At 46.8% G+C, this 23860-nt stretch overlaps 1 protein-coding gene across 2 annotated transcripts in view; it reads right to left on the bottom strand.

The window, feature by feature from the left end:
- The window catches only part of B9D1 (B9 domain containing 1), a 55843-nt gene extending 36363 nt beyond the window's left edge, over positions 1-19480 (bottom strand). The window contains exons 1-3 of one of the 2 annotated variants that reach the window (XM_030213167.1): positions 19394-19480; positions 7360-7428; positions 1479-1590 (exon numbers count right to left, since the gene is read on the bottom strand). In XM_030213167.1, coding sequence (XP_030069027.1) covers positions 1479-1590; positions 7360-7428; positions 19394-19453 — 241 coding nt within the window. In that variant the 5' untranslated portion in view covers positions 19454-19480. The remainder of the gene's footprint in view (positions 1-1478; positions 1591-7359; positions 7429-19393) is intronic. The other variant, XM_030213168.1, reaches the window with a different exon arrangement.
- Between the last annotated feature and the right edge of the window lie 4380 nt (positions 19481-23860).

Below are 23860 nucleotides of genomic sequence, written 5' to 3'. Positions count from 1 at the left end.
CACTGATTGGGATATGGGTCTACCATCTGCCGGAGTCAGAGAAAAATCGAGAAGCTGTTGGCTATACCATGCCCCGTGTAGAACAAGGCTTACAAATATTCATTTTCTGTCTCCATCTGCTAGTAGAGGGGCGTAACCCATTCATCTGGAATGGACGATAAGGAAAGCAATTTCTTAAAGTAAAACCTCTCATGCCTCAAAATGTAGTGGTCCTACCTTCTAGCAGTTCTGCTTTTATAATTTTTTAAGCTTTCCAGCTACCATTTTCCTAGTTTAATGAGATTCTTAGCAGCTCATGCTTTTCTCAATTTTATAGATATATTAATATGCAACTTGAATATAAATGAACAATACAACCAATTTGTATGGTACGCCCCAGGAGTCCTTACTAAACAAAACAGTAAGAGAATAGTGAGCTATTGGTTTTGCTTCAGAAGACATTATAAGCCATTTTCTATCATCCAAAATAAATGCATTTAAAATTCATATGTCTCTACAAAGAACAGAAATCAACAATTGAGAAGTTACAATTTAAATATGAATTCTTAAATCTACTTCAAAACCAATCAAAGAAAACTTGGCAAAAATAACACCATTTGAATAAGTCCACAATTTCATTCCTAATAAGTTTCAACAAATCTCCAGTATGGAAATACTGGATACTTCAAGATGCAATAACACAAAAAAAAATTACATTCAGGTACAGGTGCACAACTCAGAGCACAGATCCCAGAATGAACAAGAATCAAGTTAGATATTCTAACCGAATCAACAAGTTACTGCATAATAAACCAAAGGCAGGTTTCAGCTCTTTCCTGGCTTGTCAGATTTCACTGCTGGCCTCACTCTCTGGATACCTCCAGGGCCCTTCCACTTAACCAATCCAGCTGACATCTGGCACAGCAACTAACAACTCAGCAAGACAATCCACTACCAAATTTCAGTACAATCTGTCAAGTGGAAAGGCACTAGCAACAAGCGGACAGATAGATGACACCTTTCACAGTAGGTAACTCTCACTCTAGTGAGACGTGTCTACAAGCAATGCCAGGAAAGTTAGTTTAAATATTTGATAAAGGAAGAGAAGAATGACAATATGTAGAAATCTGAACATGCCACAGGTGTAAGCAGAAGGAAGGCAGGATGTACTTTTCTAATTACTGTATAAAGTAATAGGTGTGCTTGATATTAAGCAACAGTTAACAGGCATTGCAGTCTGCTCAGTGTCACGCTCTTTAACTGAATGCACAAACGCATTTGCTCATGTGTAATTGCTCTTTGTATACTGCAAAATGTTGAGATCCATTTAGCCCCCAAAATTTTCACCCTAGATTTTACTTGCAGAAAATTGCAACTGTAAACCAACAAACTCGAGGGAAATTTGAGTTAAATGACCCATACTCTGCCTTCTCTTAGACCTGGTGGCTTGTTAGAAACATGGTTTTTCTGCGCAATCCAATGATTGTTTTTATACGTACAGCCATAGGGATTGGTACTTTTAAAGCTGATGTCGAGAGGAAAATTCCACACCATAGTTTGTTCAATACCATGGTTTTTCGAAGTGATCTGAGATATGCCTTCCTCCAATCCCTAAAAAAGAAAAGCAATCTTGTAGAACAGTTACGGTTCCTGAAATTTATATTTTTTTAATGTTCCAAAGGAGGCTTTTTGTGTGCGTTGAGGAGGGGACAAAACCCTCAGTTATTTTTAAAGAATCTAAGTGCCAAACAGCCAGATGTGACATGGCCTTCACCCATCTGGCTGTTTCGCATTTTCTTGGAGCCATAATTCATTCACTGAAACTGTAACCTTCTGGGTCTGAGTTTACAAAAAAGCAAAGTACAAGTAATATTCATTTTGTAACACCAGCCTCAGCCTTTTACTTACAAAAGTGATGTTTTGCAGAAAGAGGTGATGCTGCTTTCAAATGCACAGAAACAGAGAAAATGACAGCAGATAAAGGACATATGGCCCATCCATATCATCCTCTAACTCTTCCTCCCCCTAAGAGATCTCACATGCCTGTCCCATTAACTTAACATTTATATTCTGCCAGAAACCTCAGTTCTAAGCGGATTATCAATCAATATATATAAACGGCGAGTGACCGTACTCACCGCAAATGCGCAGTAGAGACTTCCCTCTCTGTCCCGCCCCCACGTCAATACGTGATGACGGGGGGGGGGGGGGGGGGGGGCGGGACAGAGAGGGAAACTGCGCCGCCGACGTTGCTACCGCTCCCCCCCCACTCGGAGTCGCCGCCGCCACCCCTCCACCCAGCCCGGGCCCTCTCTTCCCTTCTGAACTTACAGATCCATTCGCCGAACGCAGCAACGCACATCAGCTGAGCTGCAGTGAGCCCTTCCTTCTTTGCCTGTGGCCCCGCCCTCCTGTGACGTAACGTCAGCGAGGGCGGGACACACACAGGCAGAGAAGGAAGGGGCAGCTCAGCTGATGTGCGTTGCTGCGTTCGGCGAATGGATCTGTAAGTTCAGAAGGGAAGAGAGGGCCCGGACCAGGTGGAGGGATGGCGGCGGCGACTTCGCGGGGGGGAGGGGAGCGGTGGTGACCGCGGGGGGAGGAAAACCTCTATACCAGCCCGTTTTTACGGGCTCAACGGCTAGTAATTAAAATAAGTTACAGAAATAAAAACAAGTAAAAATAATCAAAATTACAATTCATCAATACAAAAATATTATAAACTAACCCATCATTCAGATCTGTCAAAGCAAGCAAAAATCAGTTTGAAATCCTACAAGATAAGAAACTAGAATGTCACATAAATATCAAAAGATGATATCCCAATTAGACAAGCACATTTCTTACATAGCAAAGCCTTCAAGAAATGGTAACATTTCAAATCCGTTATCCTCCTCAGATCAGATGGCAGACTATTACATTCTGAACCCTTACAAATCAATGTTTTATTACACGTAGATGTTAAAGAATTAGAAACATTTTGAACGTCTTAACCAACTGAAGCTCAAGAAAGAATGAAGCTATGTAGGTGGAACATATATGGATACAAAGGGGCCGATTTACAGACGGTGAAAGGCAGATCGCATAAATGCAGTGGTTGACGCTGACCTTGGATATTCAGGGGGTCTTTTACTAAACTGCGCTAAGGTTTTTAGCTCGCGGTAGAAATCAGCTGGGGGTGAACACTGAGACGCCCATAGGAATATAAATTATCAGTGCAGGGAACCCCTGCTGCCCGGTAATCGCTGCCCGGTTAATGCTGGGTTAGTGCGGGAGACCTTACAGCCACCTCTATGGGTAAATGCTCTCCCCAAAATGGCCGTACGCCAAATACAAACTTATCGCACAGCCACTTCTTCAGCTGCAGTAAAAGGAGACGGCGCACAGCAAGAACGCTGCTGCTAGCACAAGGCCCCTTTTACTTGTCACGGCTTAGTAAAAGGGGCCCTAAACTAAGAGGTGAACAGCCAGGTTTTTAATGTTTTCTTAAATGTCTTTACATCATTTTTAGATGAAGTTCCCTTGGAGGGGCATAATCGAAAGGGGCGCCCAAGTTTTCCCGAGGACGTCCTCGCAGGACGTCCCAGCGAAGGGGCGGGGAAACCTGTATTATCGAAACAAGATGGGCGGCCATCTTTCGTTTCGATAATACGGTCGGGGACGTCCAAATCTTGACATTTAGGTCGTCCCTAGGGATGGTCGTTTCTGATTTTCGGCGATAATGGAAACTGAGGAAGCCCATCTCAGAAACGACCAAATCCAAGCCCTTTGGTTGTGGGAGGAGCCAACATTCGTAGTGCACTGGTCCCCCTGACATGCCAGGACACCAACCGGGCACCCTAGGGGGCACTGCAGTGGACTTCAGAAATTGCTCCCAGGTACATAGCTCCTTTACCTTGTTTGCTGAGCCCCCCAAACCCCACTCCCCACAACTGTACACCACTACCATAGCCCTTATGGATGAAGGGGGGGACCTACATGTGGGTACAGTGGGTTTCTGGTGGGTTTTGAAGTGCTCATATTTACCACTACAAGTGTAAGGTTGGGGGGGGGGGGGAGGGGATGGGCCTGGGTATATAGCATCAGTTTTTAAAAGCTGAAGACATAACTTATCTTAATGCTGTGACCCTCTTCCATTTGCCACTGTACAAAACGCCCGACAGAGCACCCTGTTTCAGAACTCCTTTATCAGGGACGCCAATGCTATTTTTATCAAAAATGAGCAACAGATTTCTCATCACATTTGTTTCTGTTTTATTTTAGCTTCCCTCCCCACAGCTGACAGAATGAAGTGGTAATGACTCCTGTGTGTGGCTCAGCAGCACAGGGCTGAATGAGATTATGGCTCCTTCTTCTATAGGTTGGCTGCACAGGGCCCTTCTGGAGCACTTCCTACATGTAGTGGCAGCAAAGGGCTGACTGTAACTCATAAGAACATAAGAGTAGCCATACTGGGTCAGACCAATGGTCCATCTAGCCCAGTATCCTGTTTTCCAAACAGTGCCCAAGCCAGGTCACAAGTACCCAGGGCCGCCGAGAGGGGGGGACAGGGGGTACAAAATTCCCCGGGCCTCCAGGGGGGGCCCGGCGCCACCGCCGCAGTCCGGCCCGCCCACCCGCCCTCCGTCGCTCCCTGGCATTGAACTTAAGCACCTCACCTTCGAAAGTTAAGTAAGCAGTGGCAGACCACTCCTTCCTTCCGTGTCCCGCCCTCGCCTGACGTAACTTCCGCGAGGGCGGGACACAGAAGGAAGGAGTGGTCTGCCGCTGCTTGCTGCGCTTTCGAAGGTGAGGCGCTTAAGGTCAGTGCAGAGGGCCCGGGGATGGAGAGAGGGCCCGGCCTGGTGGGGGGGGGGGGGGGGGGGGGGGCCCGGGGCGGCCTTGTCCCAGGCCTGGCCCAGTCTCTCGGCGGCCCTGCAAGAAATCCAAATTGTGGCAACATTTCAAACAGAATCCCAAAGAAAAGCATTTCTGGAATTCTAAGAATGACAAGATTCCATGTAAACCCCCAAAGAATAGCAAGATTCTGGAATCCTAAAGAGTGACAAGATTCCATGCAGAATCTCAGAATAGCAACATTCCATACTACACATCCCAGGGCAAGCAGTTGCTTCCCATGTCTGTCTCAATAGCAGACGATAGACTTTTCCTCCAGGAATTTGTCCAAACCTTTTTTAAACCAAGATACACTAACCGCTGTTACCACATCCTCCGGTAAAGAGTTCCAGAGCTTAACTATTCATTGAGTGAAAAAATATTTCGTTTTAAAAGTATTTCCATGTAACTTCCTCGCGTATCCTCTAGTCTTTGTACTTTTGTAACGAGTAAAAAATTGATTTACTTCTACTTGTTCTACACCACTCAGGATTTTGTAGACCTCCCTCATCCGTCTCTTTTCCAAGCTGAAGAGCCCTAACCTCTTTAGCCTTTCCTCATACGAGAGGAGTTCTATCATTTTGCTCGCTCTTCTTTGAACCTTTTCTAATTCTGCTATATTTTTGAGATACTGCAACCAGAACTGAACGCAATATTCAAGGTGCATGGAGCAATACAAAGGCATTATAGTATTTTCAGTCTCATTCACTATCCCTTTCCTAATAATTCCTAGCATCCTGTTTGCTTTTTAGGCCGCCGCCACTGCACATCTCATGGGTGATGCCCAGGGAAGGGTGTTTCCCTAAATCATGGTGGTGACTTCTGTGTGCTTCCCAATGGACTAGGAATAACTAGGGCTATGGTTCCTTCTCTATGCACCTCACTGGCATGAAGCTGTTGGAGTAATTCTTCATGTCTGCAGACCAAGAGCATGGCACTAAACAGGGCTGTGCTTCCTTCTCCATGTGCAACAGCAGAGGGCTGCGTTTGCTCTGTTAAGGATCAGGCTGGTGGCATCTTCTCTTGGCTTTGGTTCTGCATGGCAGTGGCTCCTACTGGGTACTATGCAGCACCAGGCGCTAAATTTTAGGCATGAGTGATCTCAGGCCTGAAATATTTCCAGCTCTACAAGTAAGATATTCTCCGGTGTTTCCAAAAGTAAGATTTCCAGCCTTTTCTTTCTAGTCCTCGTTTTATTATACTTATTAAACCACCCCAAAGTCTTTGGGATTTAGCAGTTTGACAATCTACTATAATAAAACTCACCCTCAACGTTCTGAGGACACTGACGCCAGTGAAGCCAAGCCCTGACTTCCTTCAAAAAGGTTCGAAGGTTCGTGGTGGTGAAGCCACCAAAATCGCTCCGGGCCCCGCCCTCGAGGGCGGAGCAATGGCAGAACAACGAAGGGGTTGGCAGGGAGGGAGGCAGGGTGGCTGGGTGGGAAATCGCTGCAGGCCCCGCTCTCGCGTCAAACGTCATGACGTTGGGGGCGGGGCAATGACAGAACAACGAAGGGGTTGCCCAGGGAGGGGGGGTGTTGGCGACGAAAACCTTGCTAGCGCCCGTTTCATTTGCTCAGAAACGGGCCTCTTTTACTAGTTTGATAATAAATTGTAAGATTTGGGATGTGATCTAAAAAGTCAAAGTTTAAAGAATAGGTGTTTGTAGAGCTACCTGGTTAATATCCTCCATCATACCCGATGGGTGACTGGAAGCCACAATATTAGGAAGTGACAGTAAAAGAAGAAAGCCACCTTGACTGCAGATCTGTACAATGTATTTTACCATTTAAATAATTCTCACTTCTTAACCATCAAAAGAGTTAAGCATGACTAAGAGATGCTATTCAACAAGCTTGAAATGCACAATACTTTCTTTCTTCATTTTCCTTTCTTATCACTCTACTGGATATGTACCACATTTCTCTGCAAATAACACAAAAGATATCATTTGTATGCAAAATGTCAGTAAAAACATATCCATTTCAAGAAAGGCAGAAGATTAAGGATTTGACAAATAGTTAAATTGCACATCTAAAGCAAGGAGACAAAGCTCAGACATTAATTTGTGAAACAATTTAGTACTCAGTTTTTACATGGAAACTCTTAATGTATGTTAAAAAAGAAAAGTACATATACATTTCTTTGAGGCTAATTGCTACTATTATTTCAGCTAGTAGTTAGAAACAATTTAAGGCAGAGTTGCACTTGCATTCAAGATCTACAGGTGTGACAGGGATGAAATTAGTCACTTAGATACATCCTGAGAGCTCATATTAGTAGACGTATAACAAGGTTGAGTGTTACATGTCTATTGATATAATTAATTTTGAAGCTGTTTTTAAATCTTAAATTCTGGCTCTCCTGAACGCTGGTCTTGGTAATTTAACAACTTTTCAATAATAAATGCCCTGTAGTCTCATTTGTCCTCTGTCTTGACTGTAAAGTAGTATTAACTTCATCCTAGAGGCTTAACCCTAAATTTTAAACAAGGCTGAAACTTACCGCTGTAGGTGCCCAGTCATGACCGTACACAAAGCAATACTTGCAGTACAATTCATCAAATTCGGGAAACTAGGAAAAGAAACAAGAAAGGGCTCATGCTTTCCTGCTGAAAACCTTAAAAGGCAACTATAGGCTCTGATACTAAAACAGGCAACTCTAGCAGTTGGGCAATAAGCAGGGCCGCCGAGAGCCGGAGCCCGGGACAAAGCCGCCCCTGGCCCCCCCACCCACCCGAGGTCGCCACCCACCCGAGATCGCCGGGCCCCCCCCGCCGCCCACCCACCCGAGGTCGCCGGGCCCCCTCCACCCGCTATCGGGCCGGGCCCTCGGAACTAACCTTAAGCCTCCTTTCACTTCGCAGCAAGCAGCGGCAGGGCAGACCTCTCCTCCTTCCTTCCGTGCCCCGCCCTCGCGGATGTTACATCAGGCGAGGGCGGGACATGGAAGGAAGGAGTGGCCTGACCTGCTGCTGCTTGCTGCGAAGTGAAAGGAGGCTTAAGGTTAGTTCTGGGAGTGATGGAGGGCGGGCCAGGCGGCAACAGAGGGCGGGCCAGGCGGTGCCGGGCCCCGGGACTTTTGTCCCCCCTGTCCCCCCCCTCTCGGCGGCCCTGGCAATAAGACCAGTGCCGGACAGACTTCTACAGTGTGCCCCAATTATGGCTAGACAGAGAGGGATGGGCTAGAGTGGGCTTCAACAACAGTAGTTGGGGGAATAAGACCAGAGCCAGAAAGACTTCAACAGTCTGTGTCTTGAAAATGCAAGGACAGATCAAGATCAAGTATGCATATGTTATATTGCATCTTGTTGGACAGACTGGATGGACTGCGCAGGTCTTTATCTGCAGTCCTCTACTATATTACCTGTAACGTGTCACAATGAAAGTAATTCTATAAAACTGCCAAGAATGTGCCTAATGGAGTTTATTCTATAAAGAACAGCAGGCACCCATTTTCCCTTATAGAATACTAGTGTAACGGGTTAAATATACAACTAACAAGTGTAAATCAGTGTTTCCCAAGTCCGGTCCTGGAGTACCCCTTGCCAGTCAAGTTTTCAGGATATCCACAATTAATATGCATGAGATAGATTTGCATACACTGCCTCAATACTCATCGTAGATATCCTGAAAACCTGATGGGACCAGGAGCCCTTTTTAACAAGCTGCAGTACCTCCTTGGTATGCAAATCTGTCTCATGCATATTCGTTGTGGATATCCTGAAAACCTGATTGGCTGGGTGTGCCCCAAGGACTGGGTTGAGAAGCACTGTCTTACAGAATTACTTTTAATGTGTCCTACACGGTAAAATTCATTACTGAAAATGTTACCTTTCAAGAAATATTTTTACTGTTCTTTAAAATGGCTTCCTTGAAATTGGTTTGGGAGACACTGAGAAACAGCACTGTATACAACAGAATCTTATTGGCTCATGAAATGGGTTGATGTGGACCAATAATCAAATAAGTGCGACGTAGTATCAGTTTTCTAAACATGGCTGCTCTCACCAAATACAAGTCCACACAGTACATCATCAAAATAATATCTCACCAGTCTTTTTTTTTTTAATTATTATTTTCATTGAAACCGTGAGAGTGTCTATACTCCCATGTGAATTCTGCACAATATACAGAATGGCCTGATATTCAGCCAGCAGCAATCAGCTCACAGAACATCGAACATTAATAGGTAAAGGGGTGGAACTCTAGAATTCCCTACTTGAGAGAAATAACTAATTATCAGACATTTTGGCAATATCTAAAACCATGCTGGCCGATATTCAAAACTATTTAACCGGCCAGGAATCATTCCCGGCCAGTTAAATAGTGCTTTAGCACCTAACTGCAGATATTGAGAAGGGGATAACTGGTTACCTCCACTGAATATTTGCACCTGCTATATCGTGCGACATAGCTGGTTAGGTGCGGGATAGTCAGTGCCAAATCTCTCTATATAAAACGCACCTCCAACGTTCTGAAGCCTCCACAAGTCCCAACGTTCTAAATGTATGGTGGTGAAACCCGGAATTCGCCCATGAGTGTTGGCCCCGCCCCCTGCATCAAACGTCATGACGTCGAGAGCGGACCAATGACACTCAACCAATCGCATTGCGAACCCGTTACTAAGCGACGGAACGTGACATAAGACACATCGCGAAACAATGAAAACCAGCAGCGCACAGTTGCAACACGACGTCAACAGCAACGCTAAAAGGACCATATAGATCTCTGCTCTCCACACAAACAACGGACACGGAGGGCATATGAGGGAAGGAAAAAAACCAGCACATACACACACACTCTCACTCTTAACTGGTTATAATGAGCAACTGACCTGCCACTATCACAGGGACTGCTAGCACCTCTCTCTCTCTCACACACACACATACACACGGGACACAGAGGGGATGGAAGACAAGGAACGAATCGTTGGGTATGGAGGGGGCGGCAGGGGAGATAAGGCAAGAACTGCCTCAAATGTTTGTGCTGTGCTATGTACAATTATAATGCTGTCTTTTCTTTTTGACCCTACCCTTTCACACACTCTTTCACACAGACGCGCACACACACACTTACACTGTCTCTATCTCACACACACATGCACCCACACACATATACACACTCTCTCACACAGACACACAAACACGCCTCAAATGGTTCAGCTGTCCTATGTAAAATTTCACTGCTGTCTCTTCATTTTCACCCTACCTGTGCACACTCTCTTTCACACAGAGACACAGACACACATACATATACACACTCTCACTCTCTCTATAGCCTTGCTAGCGCCCGTTTCATTTGTTTACGAAACGGGTCTTTTTTACTAGTTAACTATGTTTAGCAGTTAAAATGGGCCACAAAAACAGCAGGCCTATCTGTAATCGTTAAGTAGTAAACTAGTTAGTGCTGAATATCAGTTTAACCGGTTAAGTTGCTGCAGTCAAGTGAAACCAGATATTCAATGGTGGTCATCGAATACAGGCCGGCATCGGGCAGTCACCGTGCAGCCTGACAGTGGCTGAATATCAGAAGGATGGTTTATATGAGATATCTGATTAAGGGATAATCTAAATGTATGTAGGAGCAGACAGAATTTTCTGGGTTGTTATTGTTTTTACTTCTTGAAGTTCTTGCACTTGGCTATATTGTACATGCTTATGCTGCATTGTTGGTAATGGATTTAAAAGGTGGCTGTCCCTCCATTTTTGTTGTAATACTATTTTGCGATCCATTTAGAACTTACGGCTAGGTAGAATATAAATGTTTTAAATTAAATGTTGCTGACTGCTGCCGGTGTTATCCTTGGAAGCTCAATGCTGGGCCACGTCCGGGCTCTGGCGGAATATAAATGTTTTAAATTAAATTTTGCTGACTGCTGCCGGTGTTATCCCTGGAAGCTCAATGCTGGGCCACGTCTGGGCTCTGGCGGAATATAAATGGTTTAAATTAAATTTTGCTGACTGCTGCCGGTGTTATCCCTGGAAGCTCAATGCTGGGCCACGTCCGGGCTCTGGCGGAATATAAATGTTTTAAATTAAATTTTGCTGACTGCTGCTGGTGTTATCCCTGGAAGCTCAATGCTGGGCCACGTCCGGGCTCTGGCACTGAATTTCTGCTTTTACAGAACCAGCAAAAACATAGCCAAGTGCGATATTCAGCTCTTAACTGGCTATGGTGAACCACATAAAGACAGGGCTGACTTTTATACGGTCCTATTTATATGATCACCATGGCCGGTTTTGAGTGCTGACTCTGCCCTTGGCACACCCCTAAAATGGCCAGTTTCAATTTGTGCACTAACCAGACATTTTCAGCGACACTATCCGGTTAAGTGCCACTGAATATGACTGATTAGCCCTGAACAAGTGATTTAACCAGCTAGGAGCCATTTCTGGCCAGTTAAATTGCTTCGAATATCAACCCCAATGACTCTAAGAGCCTTTATAGCTGAAGGATGGGTGTTTATTAACAGTATAAGCTGCACTGGCTCAAACTGTGATAAGAATCATAAAATATTGCTCTAACTCATTAATTAGTTTGCATGAACCAATCTGATACCAGGTTTTAGGCACTGTTTCACACATGATTGCCTTAGAAGTCAGCAGCTGAAAAAAATGTTTAAAATAATTTGAAAAATAAAGGCTTGCCAGTAAAAGTTAAATTGATACAGGGCTATATGTAAGATATTAGCATCCACAGCCAGAGTGGGGAGTCCCACCAGAGATGGGGTAGAAGTCCATGAGTGAAGCGGTGCTGGCACATGGCTCTAATGCAAGTGGAAACAGGCTCCTGGCATCCTAGGCAGTTGCACACTTCTAAATTCTGGCCTGCAATGTTTGCATTTGGGTTCATGGGGATTTAAGTCACACCTTTCTCAGAAGTTCAAGGTGAGGTATGCTAGGTACTTTCCTATCCCGAGGGCTTACAGTCAAGTCTCTACCTGAGGCCGTAGAGTAAGTGACTTGCCCAAGATTACAAGGAGCTGCAGAAGGATTTAAACCTAGCTTCCCTGGTCCTCAGCTTGCTACTCTAAGCATCTACTGAACAAAAGGTGTACATGTAGATGACCCATAAGAAAAGGGAGAAATACATGTACAGAAAGTGCCACATCGCCAACTGACAGTAACGAGGGATAAGAGAAACAACGTCAGGCTAAGGGGCCATTCGAGTGACTGCCGTCAACTGTACTAAACAGAAATCAGCTCCTAGGAAAGCCCTCCTCCAAGGGTGTATTACGTTCAAGGTCTGCACTCTGGTTCATAAGATCATACACGATGAAGTTCTAGGTTATATGTCAGACCTTATAGACCTACCAAGCAGGAACTCTACTAAATCATCACGCACATTCCTGAACCTTCCTTACCACAACTGCAAAGGAGTGAAATATAAATTAACATATGCATCCAGTTTCTCCTATATAAGTATGCAAATATGGAACAAACTACCTAAATCAATAAAAACAACACACGACATAAATAATTTCCGTAAATGATTGAAAACCAACCTATTCAACAAAGCATACTGCAATAATCCATCCTAAATACCAGCTAGTCAAAATTACACCGAAACGTCACTAAACATAATTCTGTACTTCCTGATTAACTATATTAATCAACAAGATTGAAGTTTAACATTCCTGATTGTCCAAATTCATCTATCACGATTGAAGTTAATCCAACACCTTTTATTTTCTGATTATGAAAATGCACTTTCTATAGCTGTATACCTAACCCTCTCTGTCTCTTTTACCTTAAATATTTTATTTATTTATTGCATGTGTATCCCACATTTTCCCACCTATTTGCAGGCTCAGTGTGGCTTACAAAGACCTGTTATAGCATCGCCATATCAGGTTAAAGAATACAATTGGTGTTACAAGAAGTTAAGGAAGATAAGAGGGTTTGGTCAAGCAGTGAAAAGATCCATTCTGAATAAGTTGGGTAGGTGTTGTGTTATAGTTAGTTTATTTATTTATTTCATTTGTAGCCCACATTTTCCCACCTCTTTGCAGGCTCAATGTGGCTTACAATACATCAAGGATAGTGGAAATATAATAGAAAATAGGCATTTAGTGTTACAGAAAATTTTTTTTTGCAACATACTACTACTACTTAACATTTCTAGAGCGCTACTAGGGTTACGCAGCGCTGTACAGTTTAATAAAGGACAGTCCCTGCTCGAAGGAGCTTACAATCTAAAGGACGAAATGTCAAGTTGGGGCAGTCTAGATTTCCTGAATAGAGGTATGGTGGTTAGGTGCCGAAGGCGACATTGAAGAGGTGGGCTTTGAGTAAGGATTTGAAGATGGGCAGGGAGGGGGCCTGGCGTATGGGCTCAGGGATTAACTGGCTGTGCTGCAGCTCTGTCTGTACATTTTAGACTTAGCAGCTCTGTCTCTGAATCTCCCCCACAAATTCAAACTTAGTGGGTGTGACCTGATTCTCTGTTAGAGGGGCAGCCTTCTATACCAGTTTTTCTTGAGAAATCCATCTTTTTTACAGATTAACTGGCTGTGCTGCAGCTCTGTCTGTACATTTTAGACTTAGCAGCTCTGTCTCTGAATCTCCCCCACAAATTCAAACTTAGTGGGTGTGACCTGATTCTCTGTTAGAGGGGCAGCCTTCTATACCAGTTTTTCTTGAGAAATCCATCTTTTTTACAGATTAACTGGCTGTGCTGCAGCTCTGTCTGTACATTTTAGACTTAGCAGCTCTGTCTCTGAATCTCCCCCACAAATTCAAACTTAGTGGGTGTGACCTGATTCTCTGTTAGAGGGGCAGCCTTCTATACCAGTTTTTCTTGAGAAATCCATCTTTTTTACAGATTAACTGGCTGTGCTGCAGCTCTGTCTGTACATTTTAGACTTAGCAGCTCTGTCTCTGAATCTCCCCCACAAATTCAAACTTAGTGGGTGTGACCTGATTCTCTGTTAGAGGGGCAGCCTTCTATACCAGTTTTTCTTGAGAAATCCATCTTTTTTACAGATTAACTGGCTGTGCTGCAGCTCTGTCTGTACATTTTAGACTTAGCAGCTCTGTCTCTGAATCTCCCCCACAAATTCAAACTTAGTGGGTGTGACCTGATTCTCTGTTAGAGGGGCAGCCTTCTATACCAGTTTTTCTTGAGAAATCCATCTTTTTTACAGATTAACTGGCTGTGCTGCAGCTCTGTCTGTACATTTTAGACTTAGCAGCTCTGTCTCTGAATCTCCCCCACAAATTCAAACTTAGTGGGTGTGACCTGATTCTCTGTTAGAGGGGCAGCCTTCTATACCAGTTTTTCTTGAGAAATCCATCTTTTTTACAGATTAACTGGCTGTGCTGCAGCTCTGTCTGTACATTTTAGACTTAGCAGCTCTGTCTCTGAATCTCCCCCACAAATTCAAACTTAGTGGGTGTGACCTGATTCTCTGTTAGAGGGGCAGCCTTCTATACCAGTTTTTCTTGAGAAATCCATCTTTTTTACAGATTAACTGGCTGTGCTGCAGCTCTGTCTGTACATTTTAGACTTAGATCCCTCCCACCCACCCCTAGGGTGATAGTTCTTATATACCCTCCCAAGCAACCTAATCTGCCTGCAGATAACTGCTCTGTCTCTGTGTTCAGGCTCTTCACCTCCTTTCCTCCCACATTTTTCAAACATAGTGGGTGTGACTTGTTCTTACTGGGCAGTGCCTACCTGCCTGCTGCCTACCATTCCAGTTTTAAGCCTCTAATCCAGCTCTGCCGTTCTATCTATCGCTTAACACCTCAGTCACTACATATATACCCATAACACCTCAGTTACTACTTATGGCCCCTTTACACATTCTCTTCCTTGCCCTGTCCCTTCCTAATCTTTTTCCCCTCCCCCTACCGCTGTCTACCACTGGAACTCACTGCCCACCCATGTCCTCTCCCATCTTGCTCACTACTGCAATACCCTACTCACCCCCGTCCCTCACCACCTCACCATCTCTCCTGTCCCCCTCCTCCTTCCTAGCTCTCAACCTTCAACACTTCCTTCCTGCCATTAACCCATCCCCATTCCTCCTAAGCGCATCCCGTCTTCGTCGCCTTCGTCGCCCTACCTCCCCCACCCTCCTCCGCACTCTCTTGCTCCTCCTCCTGCTATCCGCAGGAGACATCAATCCCAATCCAGGTCCCCCACACCTGTCTTCGTCCTATCCATGCAAACGTTTCCGGGATGTCTCCAATCTCATATCTATTCCCCTCCTCCCCCCCTCTTCCCTCCCCTTCTCATGTGCACTGTGGAATGCCCACTCGGTCTGCAACAAACTTCCCTTCACCCACGATCTTTTCATCTCTCATTCCCTTCACCTGCTTGCCCTAACTGAAACCTGGCTCTCCCCTGACGACTCTGCCTCAGTTGCGGCTCTATGCCATGGAGGCTATCTCTTCTCCCATACTCCCCGCCTAGTTGGCCGTGGAGGAGGCGTCGGGTTACTACTCTCGCCCTCCTGTAGCTTCCAACCCCTCCTCCTACCACAGTCTCACTGCTTCTCATCCTTTGAAGTCCACTCCATCCGTCTATTCTACCCGTTGCCACTCAGAGTGGCAGTCATTTACCGCCCCCCTGATAAATCCCTCCCTTCCTTCCTCACCGACTTCGATGCCTGGCTTTCTGTTTTTCTTGAACCCTCATCTCCATCCCTCATTCTCGGAGACTTCAACATACACGTTGATGACCTGTCCAACTCTCACGCTTCTCAGTTCCTCACTCTAACATCATCCTTCAACCTCCAGCTTTGTTCCACCACCCCTACTCACCGTGATGGCCATTGCCTTGACCTCGTCCTCTCCTCTTCCGGCTCACCCTCCAATTTCCACACCTCAGCTCTTCCTGTCTCTGATCATCACCTGATCACCTTCACACTTCTTCACCCTCCCCCTCAGCCCCGCCCAACATTAACCACTACTTCCAGGAATCTCCAGATTATTGACCCTCCCACCTTATCATCTAGTATTTCTAATCTCCTCCCCTCCATCATGTCCTCCGAGTCTGTTGACGAGGCTGTCTCCGCTTACAATGCCACTCTCTCCTCTGCTCTGGACACCCTTGCACCATCCACCTCCCGTCCCACAAGGCGTACTAATCCCCAGCCCTGGCTGACCCCTTGCATCCGTTACCTTCGCTCCTGCGCCCGATCTGCTGAACGCCTCTGGAGGAAATCTCGCACCCATTCAGATTTCCTTCACTACAAATTCATGCTATCCTCCTTCCAGTCCTCACTATTCCTTGCCAAACAGGACTATTACACCCAATTGACTAATTCTCTCAGCTCTAACCCTCGTCGTCTCTTCGCCACCCTTAACTCCCTCCTCAAAGTGCCCTCCGCTCCCACCCCCCCGTCACTCTCTCCTCAATCACTGGCTGACTACTTCCGCGACAAGGTGCAAAAGATCAACCTTGAGTTCACTACCAAGCCACCTCCTCCTCTTCACCCTTCAACCCTCTCCCTCAACCAACCAACCCAGACCTCTTTCTCCTCCTTTCCTGATATCTCCGAGGAGGAAACCGCCCGCCTTCTTTCCTCCTCAAAATGCACCACTTGTTCCTCTGATCCCATCCCCACCAACTTACTTAACACCATCTCTCCTACTATCACCCCCTCCATCTGTCATATCCTCAACCTCTCTCTCTCCACTGCAACTGTCCCCGACACCTTCAAGCATGCTGTAGTCACGCCACTCCTCAAAAAACCATCACTAGACCCTACCTGTCCCTCCAACTACCGCCCCATCTCCCTCCTACCCTTCCTCTCCAAGACACTTGAGCGCGCAGTCCACAGCCGCTGCCTTGATTTTCTCTCCTCTCATGCCATCCTTGATCCGCTTCAATCCGGTTTTCGCCCTCTTCACTCGACAGAAACAGCACTTTCTAAAGTCTGTAATGACCTGTTCCTTGCCAAATCCAGAGGCCACTACTCCATCCTCATCCTCCTGGATCTATCCGCTGCTTTTGACACTGTCAATCATGACTTACTTCTTGCCACACTGTCCTCATTTGGGTTCCAGGGCTCTGTCCTCTCCTGGTTCTCCTCCTATCTCTCCCACCGCACCTTCAAAGTTCACTCTCATGGATCTTCCTCCACCCCCATCCCCTTATCTGTTGGTGTTCCCCAGGGATCGGTCCTTGGACCCCTTCTCTTCTCAATCTACACCTCTTCCCTGGGCTCCCTGATCTCATCTCATGGTTTCCAGTATCATCTCTATGCTGATGACACCCAACTGTATCTCTCCACACCAGACATCACCGCGGAGACCCAGGCAAAGGTATCGGCCTGCTTATCCGACATTGCTGCCTGGATGTCCAACCGCCACCTGAAACTGAACATGTCCAAGACCGAGCTTATCGTCTTTCCACCAAAACCCACTTCTCCTCTTCCTCCACTTTCTATCTCAGTTGATAACACCCTCATCCTCCCCGTCTCATCTGCCCGCAACCTCGGAGTCATCTTTGACTCCTCTCTTTCCTTCTCTGCGCACATCCAGCAGATAGCCAAGACCTGTCGCTTCTTCCTCTTTAACATCAGCAAAATTCGCCCTTTCCTCTCTGAACACACCACCCGAACTCTCGTCCACGCTCTCATTACCTCTCGCCTGGACTACTGCAACTTACTCCTCACCGGCCTCCCACTTAGCCATCTATCCCCCCTTCAGTCTGTTCAGAACTCTGCTGCACGTCTCATATTCCGCCAGAACCGATATACTCATATCACCCCTCTCCTCAGGTCACTTCACTGGCTTCCGATCAGATACCGCATTCAATTCAAGCTTCTCCTTCTTACCTACAAATGCACTCAGTCTGCTGCCCCTCACTACCTCTCTACCCTCATCTCCCCTTACGTTCCCGCCCGTAACCTCCGTTCACAGGATAAATCCCTCCTCTCAGTACCCTTCTCCACCACCGCCAACTCCAGGCTCCGCTCATTCTGCCTCGCCTCACCCTATGCTTGGAACAACCTTCCTGAACCCTTACGCCAAGCCCCCTCCCTGCCCATCTTCAAGTCTTTGCTTAAAGCCCACCTCTTCAATGCTGCGTTCGGCACCTAACCCTTACCGTTCAGTGAATCCAGACTGCCCCAATTTGACTGCCCCGATCGGACCGACCGTTCACTTGTCTATTAGATTGTAAGCTCTTTGAGCAGGGACTGTCTCTCTTTGTTAAATTGTACAGCGCTGCGTAACCCTAGTAGCGCTCTAGAAATGTTAAGTAGTAGTAGTAGTAGTAGGGAGTTTGTTCCAAGCATGGGGTGAGGCGAGGCAGAAAGGGCGAAGCCTGGAGTTGGCGGTGGTGGAGAAGGGTACTGAGAGGAGGGATTTGTTTTGAGAGCGGAGGTTACGGGCAGTGGTGTGCTGGAGCAGGCTCTCACAGGCTTGCAAGAGCCAGTTGTTAAGTTTTTAAGGATTTTGGGAGCCGGTTGTTAAAGTAGGGCCCTCCATGGCTACTTTTAACAACTGGCTCTCAAAATGTGGGCTTGGGCCCCCTGCTGAATTCTCTTTTACTTTGCTGGTGGGGATGCTGAGCCCTGCCAGCCAAGTAAATAGACTACTGCTGCTCCCCGCTCCTTGTTTCCAGCTCTGGGCAGCAGGCTGGGAATTCTCCAGCATGTGTGAGAAGTTCCAGCATGCTGCTCAGAGCAAGACGTTGGGAGTGGTGGCAGTCCATTTGTTGGTTGCCAGCAAAGGTATGCCTAGCGTGCCCGCACGAAGGGAGGGAAGGAGGGAGGAGAGAGAGGCAAGTGTTGCTCCCCCCCCCCGCCCTTCCAACTGCAGAGCTGCACTGTTGCCAGATGGGCGGTTTTCCTGCCCAATTGGAAACTTTTGCCCGCAGCGGGTTGCGTTTTTTTGGGCTCGTTTTGGGTTTTTTTGTGTGCGGATTTTGGGGCGGTTTTTCGGCCGGTGGGGGTGGGGCTAATGGCGACAGAGGCGGGGTTTGTGACGTATTGGGTGGGGCAATGACAGCGGGGGCGGGCTGATGACGGCGGGGGTGGGGTGTGTGCGGTGTTTGGGCGGGTTTTGGGCTGTTTTGTGTGGGAATTTTTTTTTTCATTTGGAGTCTGGAGAAAGAGCCTGTTGTTAAAAATTTACCAGCACACCCCTGGTTACGGGTAGGAACGTAAGGGGAGATGAGGGTAGGGAGGGGCTGCAGACCGAAAGCATTATAATGATAAGACATGATAGTAGTTAGTTATTTCTCTTCCCGAATTGATGATCAGCATTATGGAAAATTGTAAAACCACATTGAACCTGCAAAAGGTGGGAAAATGTGGGATAGAAATGCTGCAATAAATAAAGATGACGGGGGGGGGGGGGGAGCGAAGCCCCCCTCTCTCCTCCCCGCCCCCCCCTTAGGTCGCTGAAGTCCTGCCACCTCCGTAAAAAGCTCCCGTCAGGCTTTCGCTCTCCCGAGAGACCCAGGCCCCCTCCTCCCCCCCCCCCCCCGCAGCCTCCCAACCTCGGGAGAGAGACCTAAAGACAACGGGGGGGGGGGGGAGGAGGGGGCCTGGGACAGGCGCTTCTTCCGCCGCTCACATTGGCAGACTCGATCTGTCCGTTCACCATCAGCAGGAAGACTGTGGGACTGGCGGCCATGATGACGCTTCTTCCAACATGGAGGAGGAGGAGGAGACAGTAATCGCCCGCCAATTCTCCACCGAGGCGTCAAGCGTTTCCATGGAAACGGCGCCGCTTCCCTACGGCACGTCCACAGGGCCAATCCGCGCAGCGCTCTTACCAGGACAGGAGAGCCCATCTGGCTCATTAGCAATGTGGGCGGAGCTTGTCGCCATGGCGGCGACACCAAAACAGGCGTCAAGCGTTTCCATGGAAACGGCGCCGCTTCCCTACGGCACGTCCACAGGGCCAATCCGCGCAGCGCTCTTACCAGGACAGGAGAGCCCATCTGGCTCATTAGCAATGTGGGCGGAGCTTGTCGCCATGGCGGCGACACCAAAACAGGCGTCAAGCGTTTCCATGGAAACGGCGCCGCTTCCCTACGGCACGTCCACAGGGCCAATCCGCGCAGCGCTCTTACCAGGACAGGAGAGCCCATCTGGCTCATTAGCATTGTGGGCGGAGCTTGTCGCCATGGCGGCGACACCAAAACAGGCGTCAAGCGTTTCCATGGAAACGGCGCCGCTTCCCTACGGCACGTCCACAGGGCCAATCCGCGCAGCGCTCTTACCAGGACAGGAGAGCCCATCTGGCTCATTAGCATTCTGGGCGGAGTTTGTCGCCATGGCGGCGACACCAAAACAGGCGTCAAGCGTTTCCATGGAAACGGCGCTGCTTCCCTACGGCACGTCCACAGGGCCAATCCGCGCAGCGCTCTTACCAGGACAGGAGAGCCCATCTGGCTCATTAGCATTCTGGGCGGAGCTTGTCGCCATGGCGGCGACACCAAAGCAAGAGGAAACTTGTGACGTTTATATTGTTTTGTTAATCCTCCTAGGTTTTGCATTTTCTCTGTTAGGAAGGGGTTGGGGAGTTTTCCAGGGATCTGTGAAGGGGGAGGGGCGGGGGGGGGGGGGGGATTATATTCAAAATGTATTTATCAGTGTATCAGAGCTTTGTTTTTTGCAGTGCTGCTCATGATGACAATAAAGCTATTTTTATATAAAAACAATAGCAAACGCTTATGACTGCTTGTGTGCGTGTTCCTTTTATTTGACAGCTTTCCATATGAAGATATGTATCATGAAATAAAATTGAAAATCACAAAAACAGCATTAGAAATGATTGTAACTACATAGTTACATAGTAGATGACGGCAGAAAAAGACCTGCACGGTCCATCTAGTCTGCCCACCATAAACTCATATGTGTATACCTTACCTTGATTTGTACCTGTCTTTTTCAGGGCACAGACCGTATAAGTCTATCCAGCAGTATTTCCCGCCTCCCAACCACTAGTCCCGCCTCCCATCACCGGCTCCAGCACAGACCCCGTATAAGTCTGCCCTCCCCCATCCTAGCCTCTCAACCACCAACCCCTCTTCCCCCCGCCACCCAATTTCAGCTAAGCTTCTGAGGATCCATTCCTTCTGCACAGGATTTCTTTATGCCTGTTCCACGCATGTTTGAATTCCGTTACCGTTTTCATCTCCACCACCTCCCGCGGGAGGGCATTCCAAGCGTCCACCACCCTCTCCGTGAAAAAATACTTCCTGACATCTTTCCTGAATCTGCCCCCCTTCAATCTCATTTCATGTCCTCTTGTTCTACCGCCTTCCCATCTCTGGAAAAGATTTGTTTGTGGATTAATACCTTTCAAATATTTGAACATCTGTATCATATCACCCCTGTTCCTCCTTTCCTCCAGGGTGTACATGTTCAGGTCAGCAAGCCTCTCTTCATACGTCTTGGAACGTAAATCCCATACCATCCTCGTAGCTTTTCTTTGCACCGCTTCCATTTTTTTAACATCCTTCACAAGGTACAGCCTCCAGAGGGCTCAGGAAGTTTATTCCAGGCGTAGGGTGCAGTGAGACAGAAGGCGCGAAGTCTGGAGTTGGCAGTAGTGGAGAAGGGAACAGATAAGAAGGATTTATCCATGGAGCGGAGTGCACGGGAAGGGGTGTAGGGAAGGACGAGTGTGGAGAGATACTGGGGAGCAGCAGAGTGAGTACATTTATAGGTTAGTAGAAGAAGTTTGAACAGGATGCGAAAACGGATAGGGAGCCAGTGAAGCGACTTGAGGAGAGGGGTAGTATGAGTAAAGCGACCCTGGCGGAAGACGAGATGGGCAGCAGAGTTTTGAACCGATTGGAGAGGGGAGAGGTGACTAAGTGGGAGGCCAGCAAGAAACAGATTGCAGTAGTCTAACGAGAGGTGACAAGGGTGTGGATGAGGGTTTTGGTAGAGTGCTCGGAAAGAAAGGGGCGGATTTTACGGATGTTGTAAAGAAAGAAACGACAGGTCTTGGCAATCTGCTGGATATGAACAGAGAAGGAGAGAGAAGAGTCAAAGATGACCCCAAGGTTTCGAGCTGAGGAGACAGGGAGAATGAGATAGCCATCAACAGAAATAGAAAACGGGGGGAGTGGGGAGGTGGGTTTGGGGGGAAAAATGAGAGTGGTTCTGGAACGGTCTTTTTAAAGACCTTTCTTGAGCTGTTATGCACAGGATTTGTATTTTGTGATCTGAGATTTTTTTTCATAACGTCAATCCATGATTTCACTTCATAGGCGATCTCAGTCATAAGACTCCTGATGTAGGCCGGTTGGCTGAAACACAATGTTGTGTCGAGTCATTGTTTATGTGATATTGTTTTATTATCATTTATTTGGAAATTATTAAATACATTTTATTTCAAAACTTCGGTTTGGTTCCAGTTTTTGGATAGCCTGGCTCATATTCCCACCTTTTTTTTATTTTCATTTCGAGCACTGTACCTAGAAAATGCATCACCCCTGAGGTAGCACAATGGGTCCTGGTCTGATTTTTTAGAACATGGTAGAGAGATATGGTAGCCATGTTAGTCCACTTTTAAAGGTAATCAATAGAAATAAAATAAAACATTAAAAAAGGTATCATCTTATTTTCTTTTCTTTTGTTTCTATTGACTACCTTAGAACATGGTGAATATTCAGACAATACTGGACATTGTTGGCCTGTAAACAATATTCATTTGCCTATTTAAGGCCTCTTTGTGGCTCATGAAGGCCTGAATTGTCTATTGTATTTTGCACCTTTGAAAGCCTGGTTTCTTCTCTTCTGGGTCTGTGAGAAAAAGTCAAGTTAAATCAGGCCCTCCTTCTACATGGTTCAGACGAATATAGATGCAATAATTATCACTGGACACTAGATGTCACCTTTGACCACGAGTTGCAAAACAGCTGTCGCATGAGAGATCGGCAAGTACCAAAAGTATCAATCAGGAATTTAAAAAGTGCAGGATTCCAAAATTAAACATTTAGGCAGACAGGTATAGCCATCAGGAAAAGAAACTAACAAATCTTTTTTATAAACTAGAGGCATATAATGAAGTAATGCATTTTATTTATTTTTTAATTCAAATTTATATAATAACTCCTTTCTTGCAAGGTTCAGAAGCAGTCCACAAAGAGAAAATAGGTGGTTTTTATAACAGTATTTTCACAGTAATGTCAATAATTGCGAAAATAGCCAGGTCTTACGTTGGATGGCATAAATTTAACTCATAGATGATTGAATGCCTTGAACATTGAAGCAGAATAAGGCTGGGGGCACTGGAACAGTGAAATTACTCCTGTGTTGACATAGTAAACATAGTAGATGACGGCAGAAAAAGACCTGCACGGTCCATCCAGTCTGCCCAAGAAGATAAATTCACATGTGCTACTTTTTTTATTTGTACTGTCCTCTTCAGTGCACAGACCGTATAAGTCTGGCCAGCCCTATCCCCGCCTCCCAACCACCAGCCCCGGCACAGACCGTATAAGTCTGCCCAGCACTAGTCCCGCCTCCCAACCACCAGCTCTGGCACAGACCCTATAAGTCTGCCCAGCACTATCCCTGCCTCCCACCACCGGCTCTGGCACAGACCGTATAAGTCTGCCCAGCACTAGTCCCGCCTCCCAACCACCAGCCCTAGCACAGACCGTATAAGTCTGCCCAGCACTAGCCCCGCCTCCCAACCACCAGCTTTGCCACCCATCATATGACTGTGTGCATATAATAAAGAACCTTTACATTAGGGATGGGGAGCCAGATAATTTTTGTTTTGTGTCATTTCTTGTGTTGTTTGGGGGAATTTCTGTTTTTGTTCAGGTCCCTCCCCCCATGTCATCATTGGAGATGACACAAAATTAAAATGCTCAGGCCTGTTGCCCTCCCACCCCCTGCAATCCAAGGCCCTCCCATCTGGCTCTATCTTCCTGTGGCCGCCCCTTCCAACCTCCCTTCCAAGGAGGCAACCCCCACTTCCTACAGGCCTCCTGGGCCTATTTCTATCCCTGGTGGCCCAGAGGAGCATTGGGGGGGGGGGGGGGAGGCAGGAATTTTATTTTATTTATTTTTG

Source organism: Microcaecilia unicolor, chromosome 8, assembly GCF_901765095.1.
Source record: "Microcaecilia unicolor chromosome 8, aMicUni1.1, whole genome shotgun sequence".
Lineage (NCBI taxonomy): Eukaryota > Metazoa > Chordata > Amphibia > Gymnophiona > Siphonopidae > Microcaecilia > Microcaecilia unicolor.
This window is presented reverse-complemented; position numbering and strand designations above follow the sequence as displayed.